A 23,778-nucleotide genomic window follows, 5' to 3' on the forward strand; every position below is an offset into this window, starting at 1 on the left:
TAAATTGAAAATTTACATTTTTATTATTATTTATTTCATCATAAATCCCAGGAAAACAAAAACTGTACAATTGAAAACAAAATTTTTTGTGAGTGCGGGCGCGTTTGAAAATTTTCAGACTTCTTCAGAATTCTTGGCCATTAAAGACACTTTTCACCCGTGTGACAACTAGCCCCGGTCTTTTCTTCACTTATCACTTACAGTAATAGAGAGTGTGGCTGTGGCTCTTTGAGTGGGAGGAGCCAGTGTCGCTCGCTCTCGGACTGTGATTGCGTTTCTCCGCGGATCTCTGGAGGGAGCTGCAGGCAGTGAGATCACATCCTCGCGATGCAGCTGCCAGCGAGTCATACGGCGAATACTAGTTCATAACTCCGGCTCAAATCTGCGACATACGCGCCAGCCTTGCAGGACTACCGCGTAGCGACGTATAAACGCGTTGATTTCAGACAGTATCCGCAGGTTCTTCCAGTCATCGGTGGCTATGGAATGCGGTTTCACTTAAATACTCCTCCTCCTCTTCTTAGTGGGGTCGCGCATTTTGTCTCGGCTCGTTGTGTCGGATCTATCGGTTCAGTGTGTGAAACCGAGCGCCATGTGGGCCAGGAACGATTTTGAGGACGGATTCGACGCTTATAAAATAGGTAAGCGCCTAGCGCTTGTGTAATAACACACTGTAAGCCAGATATATATGCTCATAGGAACAGCCATATTTGATCGCGTGTAACGGAGCGTGTATTGTTGTTCCTCGCTCTCAGGCTGTGATATATTAGATACGTGATGTTCCGTTATGAGCGTTGTGATGTTAATGAACTGTGATGGTTTGACAGCATCACTCGTGTCACCTTCAGCTTTGTCTTTGAGTCACATATGGACACAAGGGTCGCTAACGTGTTCTGTCTCTTTAATGAGGGGTCTTTTTAATATATGCAGTGCTGTGGCACACAGATGGCACACGCATATATATATATACATATATATATATATATAATATATATATATGGTAACACTTTACAATAAGGTGTCATTTATTAACATTAGTTAATGTATTAACTAACATGAACAAACAATGAACAATGCATTTATTACACTATTTATTAATCTTTGTTGATGTTATTTAATGAAAATACAGTTGTTCATTGTTTATTCATGTTAGTTCACAGTGCATTACCTAATGTTAACAAACACAACTTGTGATTTTAATAAATCATTAGTAAATGCTGAAATTAACATTAACTAAGATTAATAAATGCTGTAGAAGTATTGTTCATTCTTAGTTCATGTTTACTAATGTTGTTAACTAATGTTAACTAATGAACCTTATTGTAAAGTGTTACCATATATATATATATATATATATATATATATTGTAGAGTGGTATAAAATGTTTTCCCCTATAATAAACAAACAATATTGTCATTTTTCTAAAGCAAAATATTAACTTACTTATCTAGAATATTTATTTACTTTAAGGTTTGTAGCTACTATTAATGTTAGATGTGTAATAAAAAGAATTTTAAAAAAAATTTTAATTATTTATAAATGTGTTATATTGCATTATACATTTTGTGATTTACGTAATTGTATTTTTTTTCTCTCCCAAATATTGACGTATAAATTGCTTGCATGTATCTTTAGTACAGTCTTTCTTTCTTTATTTTTTTAAACAAATTGTACAGTGGTGACGGTAAAATCCAAACACGTGTTCAGTATTTAGTAGCTTGTGTTTTTACACATTGTATGTTTGAAAGTTATCTAAATATTGAACAGTGATGCAACAGATTCTGACTAGTCCCTCTGCCAGTGTTTTTAATAATTCATATCACGTTGCGTAACTGTTGGTGGTCTAGAAGTTGCTGGAGCCTCGTCAACAACAAGCCCTGTGTTTACCCGGGATATTTACAGATCTGCTACTCTGTCACGATGGCTAATGTGGATCACTTTCATATGAACTGCTATGAACTTGAGGTTTTCCACCCAGGAATTATGGAGACCTAATTTTGGTTCTGACCTTAGTGATTTCAGCTGGAGCTTGGCTTCTGCTGGTCTTGAACTCTTGTAGGTTTGAGATTCATAATAAAGCATCTGAAGAATTTTTTGGTTTTCTGTTTATTGCTGTTTCAGGGAAAAGTGCTTCAAACTCAGTTTTGTGAGTTTTCCAAGATGTATGGCACAATACAAATGCCTGTGTTAGGAGTATAGATTTTGCTGACTGTACCTGGAAGAAAAAGGTTTATACTTTCCACAGTTTTTAATAAACTGTTAATTATCAACTCAAAAATATATCTGTTGAAATTTTTCATCACACAACTTTGTATTATGAATCAGTATTAAAGGGATAGTTCACCCAAAAATGAAAATTGTGTCATCATTTACTCACCCTCAAGTAGTTCCAAACCTGTATAAATTTCTTTGTTCTGCGACACAGGAAGATATTTTGAAGAAAGTTTGTAACCTGGCTGTTTTGGGGCACCATTGACTTCCATAGTAGTGAAAAAAAACACTATGGAAGTCAATGGTGCCCCAATACTGCTCTGTTTCCCACATTCTTCAGAATATCTATCTTCCTTTGTGTTCAGCAGAACAAAGACATTCATACAGGTTTGGAACTACTTGAGGGTGAGTAAATGATGACACAGTTTTCATTTTTGGGTGAACTATCCCTTTAAGATGTTTTATCCACTATTTGGAAGCAAATAAAAATGTTCAGAGATGTTGGCAAGAGAGTTTACATATTCCACTTTTTTCCTGCCAGGCATTACGGAGGACAGCCTAAATGGTGATGTCTAAACGGATTACACCTCAGAATAGATTAGGCCAGCAGAAATTGGGGACGAGCCCTCTAGGGCAAGTCTGAGCATTTGGTTCACTGAACTTCACCTAGTTTTAGTAGTTTTTGGCCCACAATTAGCAAAAAAAATGTGAGGTGATATTTGTGTATGTATAATTCTAATATATTTACTAAACTGCATTAAAAGTTTTTTTTATTTTGTGTTTACCGTTCAAAAATTTGAGGTCATCAAGATTTTAAAATGTTTTTAAAAGAAGTCTTGTATAGCCTACTCAGTTGTTTTAAAATACGGTAAAAACACCAATATTGTGAAATATTGTTACAATTTGAAATAAAAAATTCTGTTTTAATATATCTTAAAATGTAATCTATTCCTGTGAGGTCAAAGCTGAATTTTCAACAGCCATTGCTCCAGTAATATAACATTCTAATATGACAATTTTGTGCTTAAGAAACATCTCTTATTATTATTAATGTTAAAAACAGTATTCCTTGATGAATAGAAGGTTCAAAAGTACTGCATTCATTTGAAAATCATTAGAAATCTTTACTGCCACTTTAGATCAATTTAATGTGTTTGTGCAAAATAAAAGTATTAATTTATTTTAAAAGTAAATAAATAAATAAAATTTTACTTACCCCAGACCATACATCTTAATGGCAGTGTATATATAAAAAATACTAAAACAAAACTATTGATTTAAATAACTATTAATAATCAAACAAATTCTATTAAGATTAACTATTAATATGAGTCATATAGATTTAAGTCTCAAAGTACATAATTTCCCCCTTTTTTTTCAGATTTCCATGACATTTGGTTTACTTGGCAGTTCTAATGATTTTGAATAAGAACCATTCACATTCATCTTGTTTCTTGTTGCTTTTGTAGTGTCTGGCTGCACTTCTGTGTCGTTTTTGAATGCTCACTTAACTAAACGACTTTCATTGTGAATAAACAAAGTAGTTTAAATGCTGATACAGTTTGAAATCATGTGTTTGTTGGACATGACATCCCTCTGTTTGTCTCCTCCTCTTCCATGGTAACCCTGCTCTGTTTGTCTCCTAGGTTTGAGCACGTCCTCTCCTGGATGGGTCCCTGGCTGCGACTCGGCATGGCAAGCTTCCTCTTCCGCCACTGGCATTAGCAGCCGCGGGCGACGTCACAGCGCTGCCTCGGACAGTGGCGATACCGGCATCGGAACCTCCTGTTCTGACAGCGTAGAAGGTACGAGACATTTATGAACAAACCACATGTGGCTCGGCTAACCAGCTTTAATCTGTTTTGTGAGGTGTGAAACGTGTTATTGATCGGCTGCTTGTAATTCATGCCTGGTTTTCGCAGTCAGACGTTTTCTAGCAAGCTCATTACAAAATCAGCCCGAAGTCATGACCCGTCTCCTCATGCTTCGCTTTAGTCAGACAAAACCCCAAATAGGATCGGCTCTAGTTTCGCCGTGACCAACAAATACAGAGGTTTTAATGCTTTAGCGAGGTCAAACCAGGGCTTTCTTCCTGTTATTTGTTGACCACTTTGATTTTTGAGAAGTTACCCTGAGCAAGCAACGGATTGTAAAAGCCTCTAGAATTAGGTCACGCTTCAATGTCTCTTAAATATATGTAGGCCAATGTGTGCAATGGCTTATGGGTAGAGATTATAAGATGATGAGTAATGGTAAATCCATTAGTTTTCTCTTTTTCCAAACGACTGTTTGCATCTAAACACTCTGATTCTGTCAGAAAATAATGCCATGAGGAAATGCTTGTTTACTGGTGCCTCAAGCTGATCCTTCACTTTGAGCCAAATGCTTTTTAAAAAAAAAAAAAAAATTATTTAACATGTTAGACAGTATAGGAATTATAAGGCCAACCATATGCATAATTTTCTCTAAATTATAATGTTAATGTTAGTCTACTCTTAGTCTAGGTAAAGCACTGTAAGGATTTAATTTAGTTGTAAAATTGTCAGTCTTGGATTGGGTATTCTAACGTCTCACCAATTGTGTGTGTAATAAATCTTAGCCTGGCGTTTTGGCAGTAACCTAAATGGGATATACCTACGGTTAATGTAGTGCTTTGGGGTTTGAAAATTATGGACTAAAGGCTGTTTGGGTTTTTAGTTGCAATGGTGATTGAATGATGATTGTCAAAACAAGCACACCAGATTATATCTGCCTGTATTTCTTGCATAGGAACTCTGATATGATCATACATATTTAAGTGTATATAACTACCAACAGCTTAGCAGCTATAATCAGCAAGGCAGCTCAGTACATTTGCTGTAGAACACTTCATGCATTATGCAGGAGAATACAGGCAGTTCCTTTACAATTACGATCAAAACAAACTCATGGAACACATTTACCAACACAAATTGATTGTCACTTAAGTTTAGCAGCACTAATGAGCTTTATTTACTAGATGCTGGTGGTCAGCAGTGTTGGGGGTAACGCATTACAATTAACGTTGCATAATCAGATTACTTTTTTGACGTAACTAGTAAAATAACGCATTACTTTTTTAATTTAGAAGGAAATATCTGAGTTAGGTTACTTTTTCAAAAGCGTAACGCCACTTACTTTGTTTCCCATGTATTGACTGACAGCTCTCGTGTTGCCATGTTGAGAGAAATCGGGAGTAAGTGCAGAGGCGTTGTGTGCGCTGTGTGAACATGATGTTACTGTAGTTCTAAATATGAACATGCATTTGCTCATCTCACTGTACAAAAACAGATTCAGTACTCCTCAAAATCAGTAAAAACAGTCAAATGCAAACTCAGGATATTACACAAACCTGCAATAGTTAAATGTTAAATAACACAAATATAATTTATGTATTTAATCCCATTTTATTAACCAGTGTCTTTGCTACTGATTTTCGATGATCCAATTCAACCATACTAATAAGCAAAAATGACACATTTGTGTTTAATTTTTGTTGTTGCTGAATAGTGTTGAACTTTCTTCTCCTGCATCGTATTCTTCATGCAGTTTGTTTGTGCAGCACCCTCTACAGACGTGAATTTACATTTCTTTCAGCCTGAGGCATATTCAAAGGGCTTTTACATTTGTAAAAGAAGAACTTTTTATATTAAAAACAAACAAGAAAGCCCTGCCCAGATTTAAAAAGTAACTTAAAAGTAATGTAATTAGTTACTTTTTTAGGGAGTAGCGCAATATTGTAATGCATTACTTTTAAAAGTAACTTTACCCAACACTGGTGGTCAGTATCCAGTATCTCAATTCCAGTAGAGTTCCTCTATCTCATCTAGCAGTGCCAAGGTCATGGGTTCAATTACCAGGCAACATGCATACTAAATAAACTGTAAACCTTGAATGCAGCTCCAGATATTTTGGACAAAAGTATCTCCCAAATTATTTAGTATTAACTAGCAGTGTTGTTGTTGTTAAATAAAACTATTAAAAATCGGTTTTAGTAATTAAAATAAAGCTGGAAGGAAATAAAATATAAATATTGTATGGAAAAACTTAAACATAAAACATTTAAATGCATAAATATGTTATGTATTTAAGTATTTGATGACTAATCTTTACAACTTACAATAATATTAATGGCTGTCATTTGCAAGATTCCATTGTTTATTAAATATTTTGGCTAATTTGATGATGCTTTTAATAATAGTTCCTTAAAAAATAAAGTGGCAAAAAATTTATTTTGCCATGATGATTGTGTAAAAATATTAATAGACATAAGATTTGAGTTAACGTGTACTGGATGGAAGAACTTAAACATAAAAAACTTAAATGAAAATTGGAACTGAAATAAAAGTTAAAGTACTAAAATTACTAAAAGTGTTAATTAAAATAAAATAACAAAAACAGTAAAAAAAGCTAAAGCTTAAACTAAAATTATAATTGAAACTGAAAATATAAAGCTAATTCAAAGTATTTTTATAGGTATAGGCTATAAATAATACTAAAATATCAAGTGCAGAAGAAAATGTGATTGCTGCTTTCCTTTGAAAATCAGTCAGTATGTTGCTATTCGGTTGCTATTCAGTTGCTAGGGCATTCTGGATTGTTTTGGGTGTTTGCTAGGGTGTTGCTAGGTGATCAAAAGCCTCCAAGACTCTATCATGTTGTGGTCACTAGACCAATTTTGCAGTCCCTCCTTCAATAGAAATCTATGCGGTTTTGTTCGCCCCTGTTCTATAATCATAATTGATGCCTAGGGCTATGATGGATTTGTGCTATGGTATATCATGTCTTTTCCAGTGTGAGCTCCCAGCTGGAGGAGCACTGTTCTGCCCTACATTTTTAGAAGCCAATAGCCAACATCCCTCTCTCACCATCCTTACCCTACTTCCTGTCCCACTGCTGTCTAAAGAGAGTTGACGTTTGCCTGGCTCGGTGCCCTAGGAAGACAAAATCAAGCCCATCTTGCCGTTGGGCGGACCATGGTCATGCTCGTATCGATCACAGCTCGCTGCTTTAATTGATCTCTTTATCATTAGCGCAGTAAATACGCCTCCGCTCAGGGCTCAAGTCAAGGTCAAGCCACAGGCTGTCCATGCATTCTGTTGCAATTCTGGCTTTTGCAAAAACGTGTGATTTCATCTAAATGCCCCAAATTGTACAAGAGTGAGTCCAAACCGGCTCAGTCAAGCATGATCTCAAGACTTTGTCTCAGTGCCAATCTAGATGCACGCAGCCAGCATGAGTTGGCTCCAGAAGTAGGGCAGATCTGCTATGGGAACATCTGCAATTGCTGTGTAGGATGTGAGCCGTGATATCACCGCATGGTAGAGAAAAGAACTATGACCATCCCTGCACTGCTAGACGTGATGACTAATCTGCACAACTTCAGCTTCAAAGCTGAATTTTAATGGCTGTCATTCATAAGTTTCCATTGCATGTTTATTAAATATTTTCGCCTAATCTGATGATGCTATCAATAATAATTCCACAGATGTTTTGACATGATAATCGCTTAAAAACATAAGCAAAGTTTGAGCTAATTTGAGTAATTTTTGCACCACTATGACAAATGGAATTGTGAAAATAATGATTGTTCTCATATAGGTTTCCTGAACGCTCCCTTCGATTTTCATTGGCTGGTCAAACAGATCTTCCCGCCCCAAACTCACGCCATTGGTTGAGTCCGTGTGTTTCTGTGTTGGTCTGGTCAGGATGCTCAAACAAACAGAGCAATGCTAATCAACCTAGAAATGTCTAATTAATAGTTGGGATATTTTTAACATCCAAAAAGTACATACTTCAGCTTTAATAATAGCTATTTATTCATTTTTCATTAAATACAACCCTTTTGCTGCTGTTGAGCCTGTAAACAGGAAAAGTTAGTTATTGTTTGTGGTTCACTTTTGTGCTAATAAGTCTGAGTTCCTCTTTAGTAACCTAACTAGCTTAATACAACCAAGCTAAAGTTTCTTTCAAAGTATGACTGTTTCATTGCAGTGAGACCAATGTGATTTTGCAGACAATGCACCATGGAGTGCAGAGCGGAGGAAATCTGATAAAGAAAGGCTTACGAATGATTCTCCAAAATAAGCCTCTTTGTTTTAATCTGGCCATGTTGTACTGTGCTCAAGGATGGTTTTATGCAGGTCTACCCTGAAGTCCTTCTCTCCTGAATCTTTCTTTCATGAAGAATTCTAATGCAGGCTCACTGACTGTAATCTACATGAAAAAGAATACTATTCTGGGAGACTCTGTAAAACCGCTGTATCTAGTTTTCAGCTTACAATTGGCTTATATCATTTTCACTCTATAAAACACTGAAACAGTCTGGTACATTTAGCCATAATGTACAGACAGCTGCACCCTATAATTTAATAGTTACTGTCCCATTTCCTTTTTTCTTTCCTGGGATGATTTAAGCGGTCTAGTTAAGTTTTCCCCTACTTTTCTGAAGTTTTAGAAATACAGAATTTATTATATATATATATATATATATATATATATATAAGATATAGATATAGATATAGATATGTGTTGAGTTTGATAAGTTTGAAACCCGCCTGTTATATTTGGGAATCACTGATCTAGTTTCTCTTTTTTACATGTCTATAACAATGCTATTGCTGATTGCTTGTCAAAGACCTTAGCTTTTTCTGTGTTTTTATACTGGGGGTGTGCTCTTCTCATGTGGATTTCATAATTAGCAGACGGCCTCATTACGGTTCGTTCGTTAGAAAGTGCCGTATATCTGTGAGCCTGGGGACATGTCCTGCATCGAGGACATCCTGTCATATTGTACTCAGTCACTTTGAGCACATGTGACCTCAGATGCAGAGTCACCAGGCCTCAAGCCAACTGACATAAAAAAGGCTAATGAATTCAGTACATTTAGATTTAGATACAATTTATAGGGAGATTTGGTTTTCTGACTGGTGAAATAGCCTGTTTAATGTTGAATAGAATTAGGCATTTACAACAATTATTGGTGGATATTAGATTTATTTTTTATTTATTTATATTTATTTATCAGTTGATATGAGATATATTGGTATTGTAAGTTGAATTGTGCTTTCTCATTTCTGACTATTTTTACATTTAGATACATTTTAGATTTTATATTTGTCGTCATCTATCTTCAAAAACATTAATAATTTAATTCTGTTAAATGTAATCTATAAAATATCTAAACTAGTACTTTTTTATAATATAATGCATTTAAATCTATTGATTTTATTTTACAAAGAAGTTGTGTATGTATATGTATATGAAGTAATTTTATCAATCTAATGAAGTAATTGTAACCTGTCTGCAGGAAATTGCTAGGTCTAAAGGTTGCTTGATGGCAATCAGTTGTCATCTTGCCCTTTGACCCCCTGATGGTTTCACGATAGAGCGACTTTTCCTTGTAAGACGTCTTCATTCTCAAAACCCTGTCCTGCCAAAGTGTCAGGCTTTCCTTTGACACGTGTTTAACCTTGAGAAAAGTGCCAGAGACGTGTCCTCTTGCATATTAATTTACCTACTTTCATCCACCTTGAGGATCAGAATTCCCTCTCTCCAAATAAGCTGCCAGTGGCTGACCTAGAAGAAGGCACAGGAAATTCCTTTAGTTTTGAACCAGGACGCCTCATGACCTGAGTCACTAATTATACCTTTCCATGGGCAGCAGCAGCAGTTTTGTAATTACCCCTGGGGGGGCTGATGGCTCCTTTCGGGGACTCCATTCTTGTTTCAGCAACTCTTGCATGGGATTGATGTTAAGAGAATGACATAGCTAATCTTAATTCACCAAGAATCATGTTCATTGCCCCACTTGCAATACTTCTGATCTGAATATTGTTTTTGCCATGTACTCATGGTACATGCATTTCCATGGAGCACTTACGCAACGTAGTTCAGGACAGTAAAGGTGTCATCTTGCTGTGTGAGGATCAGCTGTGTCGAAACGAAACCTGAGTCGCATGACTTATCAGCCGAGAATAAACACAGAGGTGCCCTAAGACTTGCTGGAAAAGATGTCTTGGATGCCACTGAAGCATCCATAAATACACGAGGAGCAAGTGACGTGCATTTGATCCGCTCTGCTTTTGCATTGTTTTTTAACCTTTTGACTGCACTATGTCACACATCAGTGCTTATTTTGTAGAGAAGCCATTGTCTTTGTATTTAATGACAAAATAACGGTGGGTTTAGACTAAAATCCCATTTAAAATGTTGCTTTGTTCCATTTATTGTTTCCATGTAGAATGTAGTATGCATTATATATTTAATAACAATTGTAATAAAAACAGAATACACAATTTTATGTAAAATAAATAAAGCTAAAAAATATTTTTATTTTTTAATATAAATAGTTTTTGAAGTAATTATTCAGTTATTCGTGCTTTAACATTTTTTCAATTTAAACCAAAAGTGTGTCAAAATTAAATAAAAATCACAGTTTAGGTATAGATCTATTCTATTTATAAATTCCTTACAGAAAATGTGCATTATACATGGCATAAAATAATGTATTCTTTTTTATAACAATCTTTGTTATAAAAGGCTTAAAATATATTATTATTATTATTGTTCAAGAACAGTTATTAGTTTTGAAGTGATTATTCAATTATATAAAACTCTTTCAAAACTTAGTCACATTTTTATTAAAAAATGTTATTGCAAATATGCATTCTACATTTCATAAATTTATTTATTCATGCTTTTTCAAAATAAGTATATAAGTATAGTTTTTGGACTTTGAGCAGATCGCTATAAATATGGTTGCTTTATTGTTAGGTTTCACGTGGGTCTTAGTTTGTTTGTGGTTAGATGAAGATTGAGGATTGCATATTGTAGTTACATTGACAGGTTTTTGACAAAAAAAAAAAGAGAGATCTTTATCTGTTTCCAAAACTGGTAAATAATCTTATAAGTTGCTACAGTTTAAAAAACTAGTATCAATCCAGTGGTATTAACTAAATCTCTTCATCTTCACCGAACATCTCAGTCCCAAGAGCATTCCAGGTCAAAATGTTAGCCTCTATTAGATTTGGGCTAGATTAGCTCCTGGCACAGTCTGATTAGCCAGTTGGGACTAGCTTATTAGCATTTGACTGAGAGTTGGGTAATGCAGTTAGCATGATTAAGGGGGGTATTGTTTGCTCATGGCCTTCTGTGCCTTGTACCCCATAACCCCACCCGAAACATATTTCATATGCCAGCTGCTCCCAACCCATCGTGCTAATGATGGCTTAGACACTGAATGAGGAATGAGTTTGACACAACACTGCATTAACATTCTCTTCTTAGTTCACGTGAGAGCCAAAACCGTTTTCCTCAAGTAACTGCTAGATTTTTGGGTGTGTTTGCAAATGTAATAAAGATATGAAGTATTTCGTCAATGAATATCTAATGAGGTATATGGTAGGCTTATTAAATTTACAAATTGCTCATATCAGCTCATGCATATATGCAAGACGAATTTGTTAATTTGCCTTGCAGATATGTCCTGCCATAGCTTCATGGCGGTTAGCCTAATAGCATTTCCTCCCAAAGCCAAAGACAATCACTTTTTATATCAGTAACAGTCCAGCCAAATGTACCACTAAAAAAAGCCTTATCCTAAGAGTCCTCAACCTCTTTAAGCATATCAGAAATTATTCTACTTTTCAGTTTTGACTTGCCACACTTTGAATAGCTTGGACTTCTTTGAGTTGTATTGGCAAAGGTGTTTTTTTTAAAGGGGTCATCGGATGCCCGTTTTCCACAAGTTGATATGATTCTTTAGGGTCTTAATGAAAAGTTTATAACATACTTTGGTTAAAATTTCTCAATGGTAGTTAAAAAAACACATAAACGCATTTAGGCAGATCGGGGATCATCGCATTCCATTCAAAACGAAATTAACGTTAATCCTCTGCGTCTTCAGAGGCTCAGATGTCGGGAGTAACTTAAATGACAACTGCTATATTCATTATTACATCCAACAACAAAACACCTCAATCACTTAATCGGAGACATTCTTGTCTTCCCTTGCACCGGAGTCGACACAATGGCGGACAGCTCTCAGCTCTCTCAGGGCGGGTCTAAGGTAAGACGGTCTTGTCAATCAACTATCGTGGGAACGGCCTGTACAGAACTACGTCATTCTGACAGGAATCTCAGAACAGCCTGATTTGAGAGAGGGGATTTTAAAACAGGGATTTTAAAAAAACCACTGGGTTGAATTTTATGATTATAGGGTGGATGTGTACACACACATTTATGTTCAAACAACTTGTAAAGTGAATTTTGCATCCGATGACCCCTTTAAGACCTATTATAATATAATATAATATAAAACAAATGTTAAAGATTTTATTTTAATATATAAATATTTACATATATTTTTTATTTAATTTGTTTAGTTAAATACATACAGACAAAAAAAATGATTCTTTATATATATTTTTACACATTTTTTATTTGTATAAAAAATACATAATGTATACACATTTTTAAAATATAATATTTATATTAAATTAAAATATATTAAAATATACATACACAAATTGAAAATATAAAATGTAATAAAAAATATAAATTAATTAAAAAAATAAAATAAAATATATATATATATATATATATATATTTATATATATAAAGAAAGCTTGTATACTGTATGAATGAAGTCCTTTAGGGTCGCTCTTATTGTAATGTGAGATGATGTATCTTTTGAAGCCCCCTACCTGATTTCCAGAATGTCTTTTCTCTGGCATCTGCTTTGAGACATCTGGCATCTTCATTTACTCATCTGACATATTGTGTTGTGTTGAAAGCTCAGTGGTGTCAACCAGTGTTAAAAATCCTGCCAGCTTTGGGTCACCCAGAACTAACGCACCGCTTCACCTTTTGGCAGAGGCGTCAGGATTTCCTGTGCATGTGAACATTGGCTTAATCAATTCTGAATTAAGGGTCAAGCAGAGCGTTGATTAAATCGCACCCAGATAGGATTTTCCATCACAACTCCATAACTTGGAGAACCAGTCTGTGTAGTAAGCGGATGGTTAATTAAGATGCCATGTTTTTATAGACGAGGGCAGCGTGAAAGGATGGAAGTCCGTCTGTGTGAATCTTTCTAATTACATTTGGAGTGCAGCCACACTCACACTTAGAAACTCCTGCCCTGCCCTTTTTAATTAATAATCTCTATGGGTTTTAACCGCACAACCAGGACGGGCTAACTTGCGTTTTCTCTCCCTGTTGAAAGTAGATTGGTTCAGTATCCAGCATATCTTGATCATATTATGGAGGACAGGAGAAGATAAGGACTTCCTTATGAAAATATAGTAGTCTATGAATAAGACTAGTTAAGGTCAGTATTAGAAATCACAATGGAGGTGGTAATTGGCTGAAGGGTGAGTTAGCCAGTTAGTAATGCAACAAGAAACAGCATTCAGAGCCTTTTAGTCTTATTAAGTGTTGTATTTCCAAATGATTTGGGATATTCAGTGAGGATTTTGAAGACCAAATCTTGCTATTTATAAAATACAATAACATTATTTAGTCAAGAAATGACACGGCTTTGAAGCCTTCTAGTTCCCCATGTTGGTGACCTACATTTTCTGTCATCGAGTTGTTTGGTAAACAGGAAGCTATGTAACATCACTGAAATATCACATGGACACATCATTCACTTCCTGTGGACTGATATCTGGAAGGGTGTTTATGGAAACCATGCTTTTATTGTTTTAGTATAATTTTGGGAGTGTTTTTTTCTCTACATCTGTTTTAATCGGTTAGTATCATGAAGACATGAAGATAGTATCATGGGGTAGTCATGGCCTAATGGTTAGGGAGCCTGGTTGCTGGTTCAATTCTCGCGCCGGCAGGAATTGAAGGTGGGGGTTGTGAATGAACAGCACTCTCTCGACCTTCGATACCATGACTTAGGTGCCCTTGAGCAAGGCACCGAATCCCTAATTGCTCCCCGGGCGCTGGAGCAAGGCTGCCCACTGCTCCGGGTGTGTGTTCTCTGTGTGTGTGTGTGCACTTGTTCACTACTCACTGCTGTGTGTGTGCACTTGGATGGGTTAAATGCAGAGCACCATTTCGAGTATGGGTCACCATACTTGACAATACGTCACGACTTAACTTAACTTAAGACTCTTAACTCGCTTCTCGTCAATACATTGCACTACTAGGTAACTCCAGTTAACCACAAGTTTCCCACTAGCTTTTTAATGTGGTTTTGTTGTTCTTCTTCATTATTAAAATGATTTATCAGTGTTTTGCCACTAAGATTGGTTGAATAGATGACTATGGCTTAGACAAGGAGTTGATTATTGATATTTTCCTTCTTCTCTTTTACAGCATCTTCACAATCTAAGTAGCACTTGGTGACAAATTCGTCATCTTTAACAATATATTTCAAGGCGTTTATTGTGAGTCCAAATATTTTTAAGTGCATTTTCATGTGTGTGGGCTACCTGAGCTATTGCAATTTTAAGAAGACATATAAAGTAAAAAACTGTTTGTAATTTATTCGGGGCTTCCTTATGACGAACTAGTTGACTAATTGTTCAGACGGCGTGCAGACTAATTGATTTTCAGCATCTCTAATCATAGATGTGGAAGCAAGACTTTTGTTTACTTTTGCCGCATTGAAACATGAGTCATATCGCCACCCTCATAGAAAACAGAATGATATCTAGTGCTGCTTTGCAAAAAGGATAATCCTCTTGCCTTGAAGGAACCAGATAAGAGCTTTCAGTCCTTCAAACACTGAAAGATGTAGTCCTGCGGAAATACCTCCCCACTGAGACTGGGTAATTTCTCTAATTATATACTAAGGGCCAGGCTCACAAAAGTAGGTTAGCACCTCTTATCGACAGCTGTAGAACATATAGTTTTTGACTTCATGGAAAGATCACCAGTGCATTTTAGCAAGTTAACTTTTACATAATTACATAATGATATGAAACTTCACCTGTACTCCCAAAGACCACACGTACGAAGCAATTCATGTTAAATCTGGTGCTTTACCACAGGAAGGAAACTATTTGGGCTTAATGGCTCTTTCCACATATCCAGAACAAAGTTATGCTTGACTTTTCCATAGTGGACTTCATTGAAAAAGGGAAAGGCCAGGTCTCAGTTATATTATGTAATGCTGTTTTGCTGATTTTGGCTCTTCTAAGTCATATTTCACACTGTTAAACTCAGCATTTGTGGTTGTTGTAACAATACTGGACAGTTAGTTATGTAGTCAGTATAGTTTGACTTGAGCACATTAATATAAATTAAAAATGTTACGTTTCTGCTCAATTTTCACTACCGTTCAAAAGTTTGTGATTAGTTTTATATACATATTTATATATTTTAAATATGCTTATGCTCAGCATGGCTGATTTATTTGATCAGTAATATTGTGAAATATTATTACAATTTAAAATAACTGTTTTCTATTTAAAAATATTTTAAAATGTAATTTATTGTTGTGATGCAATGCTGATTTTTCAGCATCATTACTCCAGTCTTCAGTGTCACGTGATCCTTCAATATGCTGATTTACAGCTCAAGAAACTTTTTTTTTTATGGTTTATGATTAATAGAAACTTCAAAATAACAGCACTTGAAATGAAAATCTTTTATAACATAATGTATTTGCTGTCACTTTTGGTCAATTTAATGCATCCCAGCTGAATAAAAGTGCTAATTACCTAATTAAAAACATTTATGTGACCCAAAACTTTTGAACAATAGTTTTTAAACCTGTTTTGTATAATAAAGTATATGCTTTGTTATTCCGTGAAATTTGTAGCTCTTTAATTCATTGGAGTTTAATTGATGAAAGTCCTTGGATGTAGAAAAGGAGAGCGGCTTCTGTTGTGATGAATGAGGTCAGCAGCTAATCCTCTCTCATCTCAACACCAGACTGGTTTATTCTCTTGCTGTCGGGGCTATTTTACCATTTTACCCCAAACTGTTCCATATGTTTTCTGGCACAGCTTAGCCATAAAGGGACCTTGTACATAGACCTTCCTTTATATTGACCTCCTTTCATCTGTTTGGGAATCACATGTAAGCCATTACGGCTGTGATGATGGCCCTTTTGTGGTGAATGTGATCCAGTGCGTTAGGTCTCTGTTATTGTGCTCTGTTATTGTGCTCCCCGAGGGCTGGAACGTCTGTCATCAGGCTCCAGCTGCAGTGCGCTTGAGTATGTGGTCTGGAGTGATGTTTGTGTGAAAACCGTAACAAAGAACTGTAGGATAGTTACTCTTTACTTTGCAGGTCTAGCCAATGAAAACCAGACAATCTGAGGCACAACGTGAAAAGAAACAGAAGAGGCCGATCACTGCATATTTAGATATGTCAAGTTGTACGACCCGACATTGAAGGCATATTAGAGAAAAAATAATGCAGGTTTGCTTTTGTTAGTTTCTTAACTGCTACCTAATAATCTTGTGAAATCAATCTTCCGTGATCTGCAGCGTTTTTCAGTTGAAGGTCAAAGTGCCGCATGATGCTTGTGTTGTTGAGAGGTACGTTAAAGCCCTGACTTCTTGTGAAAGGGCCTTTAATTTTCTCTTTTTATGAGTTCGTCTGGTTTTCTTGTTTGTTGGTTGAGAAAAAGCTTAAATGCCAACTTTTTTAGTGTGGTTTTGTATAGTAATTGATCAGTTGAACAGTTTTATTGCAAACAGTTGATATTAGTCAAAATGTTTTCTTTCCTAAAAGCTACTATTGGTTAACTGAGCTATAAGGTTAAGGTATATTTCATATAATATATAATTTTATCAATGTTGGCATATTTACAGTCATAAAAATGTTGTTTTAAATAAAATAAAAGTAATCATAATTTATAAATTTTATTCATTTAAAAATAAACATTTGTATTTAAAAATTAACAATAATTTACTTTTAAATTAATAAAATTAATACTATATATATATATATATATATATATATATATATATATATATATAACTACTATATTATTACTATTAAAATTCAATTATTCATTTATTTTTATAAGTAAATAAATTATAAAAGTAAATAATTATTTGTATTAATTTTAAATGTAACTATTTATTTAAATTAACAATAATTTATTTTTAATAAAATATATATTATTTTTTCATATAATATTTTTATAAATTAAATTTAATCATTAAATAATTAACAAAAACGAACTTGGTTTATTTTGATGGCCTCTCTTGTCCTGACATTTTCCTCACCCCGTCCAGTAAATGCTGTCCCAGTCTGCATTACCTCGAACTCATGAATGAAATGAGACACGCTTTGCATGGAGAGAGGGTATGAAAGAACATGTACGATGAATGAGAAAGCGCCACTTGCTAGTACTTTATTACATATTTTATCTCAAAGGAAGGAGGTAAACGAATTACACCGGAGCAGGATGCAGCTTAGGCAGACTTATGTCTACTGGATATGGATATAGATCAATATGAATGCAGCCTATAGTGCTGCCTTTGCTTTAATACAAGCTGCTGATGGAAGGATGTGAAAAACCACACAGGAAGGGATTGTATCATTGATGCTTCAGAGAGGAAGAGATTGATCACTTCTTCATGAAAATGACAGACTAGAGATATTAGAGAGAATATGATGAGCATGAGCCGTCATTTATGTTGTTTAAAGAATGTGTTTATATATGTTTTATATTTTTTCCCTAATTCCCAAGTTTTTCTGTTTTAATTTTTCCGGATTTACTGCCCCCCAACCCATTTTTTTTTAAAAAGCGTTCCTTTTTAAAGGTTAAATTAAATGTATGTAATAGAAAAGCATGTCTAATTAATTGAAATAATAAAATGTAAAATTTAACAGCGATTTATTAAAAGTTAAACACAAATGACATTTTAGGACCCTATGAAATCTATTTAAATTTTTCCAAATTCTGTTTTATTTTTCCCAAATTCCATTTTTTAAAGATTCAGTTTTAATGGTTTAATTCAATTTTAAAAATAAAAAAAGCATGTCTAATTAATTGAATTCATAAAGTTGAATAATTTATTAATTATATATTTTTTACAGTAATAGGGCCCTATCATATTCTGTCTAGTTTGTTTAATTTTTTTTCTGGATTTATGTATTAATACAAATTTATGAGGAAAAGGCATAAAACATTAACAATTTTATTAATCTTTCTAAATGTAAACAAATAAAAATGAACAAAGTCCTTGTATTTTTTGCTAAACAAGGTGCTGCAGAGGTTTACTGTTAAAATTAAAAGATTTTTAATATTTAGTATTATTATTATTTTAAAAAAGCACGTTCTGCTGTACAATTTTAATATATTTCTGTCACAATTTCCTCAAACAAACTTTTATTTTGACTTTTATTTTTTGATGACATTTGAGTTTCTGTGTGTGTCTGACGACAGCGAGTCCATATCGTAATTTGATTAATTAATTGTACGGCCCTATTTTGATTTATTCATCCAAAATTCACCAAATTCTCTGACATGTTACATGCATTCCATCTGTGTTTTCCACATTGCAGAAATCATAGGGCCCACGATCCACTATTACGGTAGTTTGTGAGTGACTTTGCAAAATTGCCATCTCTTTTCATAACAAGATCAAGTGGCATGTTAGCACTCCGCGTTCCCTCGAGGACGTACAAATACATGCACACAGACACCGTGTAATGGCTCAGCATTTCTGTTCCCAATGCTGATAATTAGCCTCACCAGTTTGAAAACACACTCCGCGTCATCTCGGTCCTCATTAAAGCTCTGCTGAGGCCTGTGTTTTTTCAGCTTAGAGTTTAACTGCTTCGCTCCTCCTGGTCGAACCATTGTGTCCATGCTTACTGCGCTGTGTTAAATTAATACTAATGGCTGGAGGAGATTACACACCACCATCTGTTTGTCTGCTCACTAACAACGTCAACAAGCTAGTACTGTCTCCAGTCACTTTTAGTGTATAGAAAAGGTTGAATGTGGTGGCAGTGCGAATGTTCTGCTAAATATCTCCTTTTGTGTTCCACGGAAGAAAGAAGCTTGACTGAATTTTCCTTTCTGGATGAGCTAGCGCTTTAAACGGTATGCTGATTGTCAGCAATTGGCAGTGTGGAGCAGTGTGTTTTTGGAGGCTTGACCGTGACTCGTCTCGGAGTCGTTACATCAGCTCTCGCGTGTCACTGTGGAATTCTGAGCAGCTGGTGACGCAACAGCAAGCCGGAAATACTGACTGCTGACAGAACTGACATGTCAGGAAGAGTTTTCCAGAGCCTTGGCTGAGTAAGGACGTCTCCTCTGAGTTTCCAAGCACAGACATAAATCTATCTATCTATCTATCTATCTATCTATCTATCTATCTATCTATCTATCTATCTATCGTTCTATCTATCGTTCTATCGTTCTATCATTCTATCTGTCTATCTATCTTTCTATCTATCTGTCTATATATCTTATCTGTCATTCTAGTTCTATCTGTCTATCTTTCATTCTGTAGTTCTATCTATGTATCGTTCTATCTATCGTTTCATCTGTCTTATCTATTGTTCTGTCTAGGACTGCTCGATTATGACAAAAATCATAATCACGATTATTTTGGTCAATATTGTAATCGCAATTATTTAACACGATTATTAGTGGGCCATATAACCAATTTTTTCTAAAGTATTCAGTTAACAGCCGATAGAAATGGAATAATTCTATGTAAAATAAAACAGGATAGTCTTCACTGTAAGAATGAAACTTCCTTTGTTTCTTATTAAAGCTACAAAAGACCTTCTGTGAAGAGCAGTGAGTGATTTTGTCCGTCTTTTGTTGTTTGATTAATATTAAGCCCACAGTTGGCAGCAGGAATATAGCCCACTGTCACTTTAAGAGCCGCACGGATCCAATTTACTGTTACACACATATTTTCATTCTCATCTGTTTACATTCATTTATTACATAACCGACGAGGGTTTACGTGAATAATCACTAAGCGCTGCATTTTGACACATTTTTGTGTGTGTTTGATCGTTTATGCCAGGGTTCCTCAAATCTTATCCTGGAGGGCCAATCCACTGCAGAGTTTAGCTCCAACCCTGATCAAACTCACCTGTCTGTGATTTTCTAATGATCCTGAAGACATTGATTAGCATGTTCAGGTGTGTTTGATTAGGGTTACAGCTAAACTCTGCAGGAAAGTAGATCTCGTGGGCCAGATTTGAGGATCCCTGGTTTAGGCGTTAAACGATGACTTTATATGTCCGTGTTCTGTTCCGTCTCTGAGCACAAGCCTCCTGAGGAAGCGCAAGTTCTCTTTCGCGCTTTTAAAAACATTAATAATTCTAATCAACTTTAATAACTCAAGCACGACCCATTTTGCAACAGTCACGTTACATGATTTTACTGATCTACACGTGGAAATGGGCTTTTATAGAGGAGTGAAAGCGCACTGCTGGAAAGGGGGTGAATGGGGCGCAAATAATCGTTTTATCTCGATTATTATATTTTCATAATCGTTGGAGGCCGAAATCGAAACTGAATTTCGATTAATTGCACAGCCCTAGTTCTGTCTGTCGTTCTATCTATCTATCGTTCTATCTATTGTTCTGTCGTTCTATCTATCTCTGTCTGTCTATCTGTCTGTCTGTCTCTATCTATCTATCGTTCTGTCCATCTATTGTTTTATCGTGCTATCTATCTATCGTTCTCTCTGTCGTTCTATCTATCTATCTATCTATCTATCTATCTATCTATCTATCTATCTATCTATCTATCTATCTATCTATCGTTGTTGTCTATCATTCTTTCTATTGTTCTGTCATACTATCGTTCTGTCTGTCTATCTATCTGTCTATCTATCTATCTATCTATCATGCTATTGTTCTATCTATCCTTCTATCTATCGTTTTATCTGTTGTTCTAGTTCTATCTATTGTTCTGTCTCATTCTATAGTTCTATCTATCATTCTATAGTTCTATCTATGTTTCTATCTATCGCTCTATAATTCTATCATTCTATAGTTCTATGTATCGTTCTGTCTATTGTTCTGTCTATCATTCTCTAGTTCTATCTATTGTTTGTATCTATTGTTCTATCTATCTTTTGTTCTAACGTTCTATCATTCTATCTGATTAGAATCTGTGAAAGGTTCCTGCTATTCACCTGTGATTGTGATGTGACTAATTTATCTACGTTAATGATGTCACCTAGGTTGTACAGTGCCCTTATATGTCGTGAACAAGTAATAATCACTGTGTCTGATTTCAACTTGCCATTTTTGTTTCCATATTGCTGTTACCAGAATCCATCACTGATTCAAGAAGCACACATCATGTCCTTGTCTGTTTTTAATATGCCTAATCTTTTATTAGACGTGTCTTGGCCCGGGGCCCTTACGAGAATGGCTCTTGAGTTCCGTGTTGGTCCCCAGCAACCGTCTTTTTGGCGCCAGGCTAATGGTGATGAATGTGGCAGTGAAACCTAATAGCAGTTGCTAAATATGTGCTAATGTGGTAAGACCATCAAGTCCACACTCTGGCAGCACACGCTTGACAACTGACGTCAGAGTGTGTTGTGATACTTTAGATATGGAGTACTCACATGTACGCTTACTCATGACCATGTGCAGTTGCGCAATGTTGATCATATATGACCATTATGAGCAACAGCACCATTAACGTAGCTTAAATGTGGACCATATGGCTTTTGTGCTATATTTTGAGTCTTCTGAAGTTGTACGGCTGCTCTATGTGATGTACAGAACAAAATTTAACCTGCTTTTGATATTTTTCACCTCCAGTGAGTGGTGAAACCGAATAATTGACTTGAGTTGAACTTGAGAACCAGATCAGGCAGAGTCAAATAAATTATTTATGAACAAAATCAACAGATTCGTTGAATTGAAGTTTTCATTTGAAGTTTCACTTCAAACCAATGATTTGTTAATGACCACAATTATAAATTCATCAAAATATTCTCCAGTGGGGAATATGGAAAACATGTTCAATAGAGGAATCCTGTGAAAAACCCATTGATCTCGTTCTCATTGATCTGTCGTGCTGGTTTTCATCTTTTTTTAGCTTTACCGCTCAAAGTTGACTTTATGCTGTTACGTAACAATTCTGAGAACGTTCACTTGTTAGCAAGCACTAAATAAAAATAAACACGTGTGTTCCAGCTGTGAGCAGCTGTGAGGGGTTGATTGACTTGCTGAGAGGGCGGCTAAAATAACAACATTCTGCTTACTCTGGCTCAGGGAGATTTCTCTTGAAGACACGTTTGGACACAGATTGCAGATGTTTTCTGACAGTGTCCATGTGGACGTCGTGCTAATCAATGTCACTGAGGAGGATACTGGATCTATCTATCTTTATAAATGGCTGGATCTCAGTATGAGGAAGAGCTTTGTAGATTTTATCCTTCCATCCATCCATTTTTCCTCTAAAGTATGAATCTGTCCATCCATCCAACCATCAATTGATTCATCCGTCCATCCATTTTTCCTCTAACATATTCATTCATCCATCCATCCATTTTCCTCTAAACCATCCATCCATCCACCTTTCCTCTAAAAGATCCATCTATCCATCCATCTATCTTTCCTCTAAAATATCCATCCTCAATCCAAAGATTTTTGAGAGAAATCTGTCACAAGTCAGGTAAGAAAACATGCAGAAAGTGCAGGCGGTATTGCAAGAAAAAATGTTTTTGATGATTTATAAATGGCTTGATCTCCGTAGGAGGAAGATCTTTGTAGATTTCGGTGACCCACATTTCAGAATCCCATAGATACAAACACACACGGCACTGCATTTATCACAGCGCATCTGACAGAAACACGGCAAGAAACCCAAATCACTTGAAAGTGCACAGACTATGTTCATCGACCTAAACACATCTATTCAGCCCTAGGGAGACGTCAACCAATCAGAGATCAGCCCGCCCTGATTCTTCCTCACCCCTGCTCTCAATAGCTTCAACACCAAACTGATTTCACTTGAAATGTTTTGAATCTGAGCCTGATCTGTACCATGCTAATCGATTGCATAGACTGATCTCAAACCTGGTTGTCACATTTATTCAGCACTGATAAATAGCAGACGCTCATCAGTGGGTTGTCCACCCCTCTGCTGGGAATTCTGGGACTGGAGCACCCGTAGCCCAAGGCTTCAGCAGTCCTGGTTTGCTCTGCCTCTCTCTCCTCCACCCCAGTGTAAATTAGAACCAGATGAGGTTATTCTGGGCGGCTTAATCCAACCTCTCTGGAATGGCTAGTCCAGCCCGTTTTACGACACGGCACTCCAAATATAAGGAGGTTTAGAGACCACTTGACTATATAAGGATAAAGAGTGAACATGTTGTACAGTAAAATTCTTTTGACATGTTTAAAACGGCAGGTTTTCTGTATGAAATCATAATGTGTGCATAGAATAGTTGATTATGTCAGGTTTATGTTGTTCTTATCCTTTTTTAAAGAGCTGTATGCGTGCTTTCCACATGAACATGAAAAATTATTGTGTCGCATTTTTACACCTCCTCATTTGCTCCTTCAGAAATCAGCAGACAATGTAAGAAACTGCATTTGTTTATTTGCATTTGATGCTAAAACCAGAAGCAATTT

The 23,778-nt window shown here is 35.7% G+C and overlaps 1 protein-coding gene across 1 annotated transcript in view; it reads left to right on the top strand.

Moving 5' to 3' along the window:
* The first annotated feature begins 324 nt into the window (after positions 1–324).
* cep85l (centrosomal protein 85, like) overlaps positions 325–23,778 on the top strand; it is a 65,428-nt gene continuing 41,974 nt past the window's right edge. The window contains 3 exon segments of the mRNA XM_058755112.1: positions 325–512; positions 514–641; positions 3,858–4,016. Of these exon segments, the coding sequence (XP_058611095.1) occupies positions 487–512; positions 514–641; positions 3,858–4,016 (313 nt within the window). The 5' untranslated portion in view covers positions 325–486.

This window comes from Onychostoma macrolepis, chromosome 20 (genome assembly GCF_012432095.1).
Source record: "Onychostoma macrolepis isolate SWU-2019 chromosome 20, ASM1243209v1, whole genome shotgun sequence".
Classification (NCBI taxonomy): Eukaryota; Metazoa; Chordata; class Actinopteri; order Cypriniformes; family Cyprinidae; genus Onychostoma; species Onychostoma macrolepis.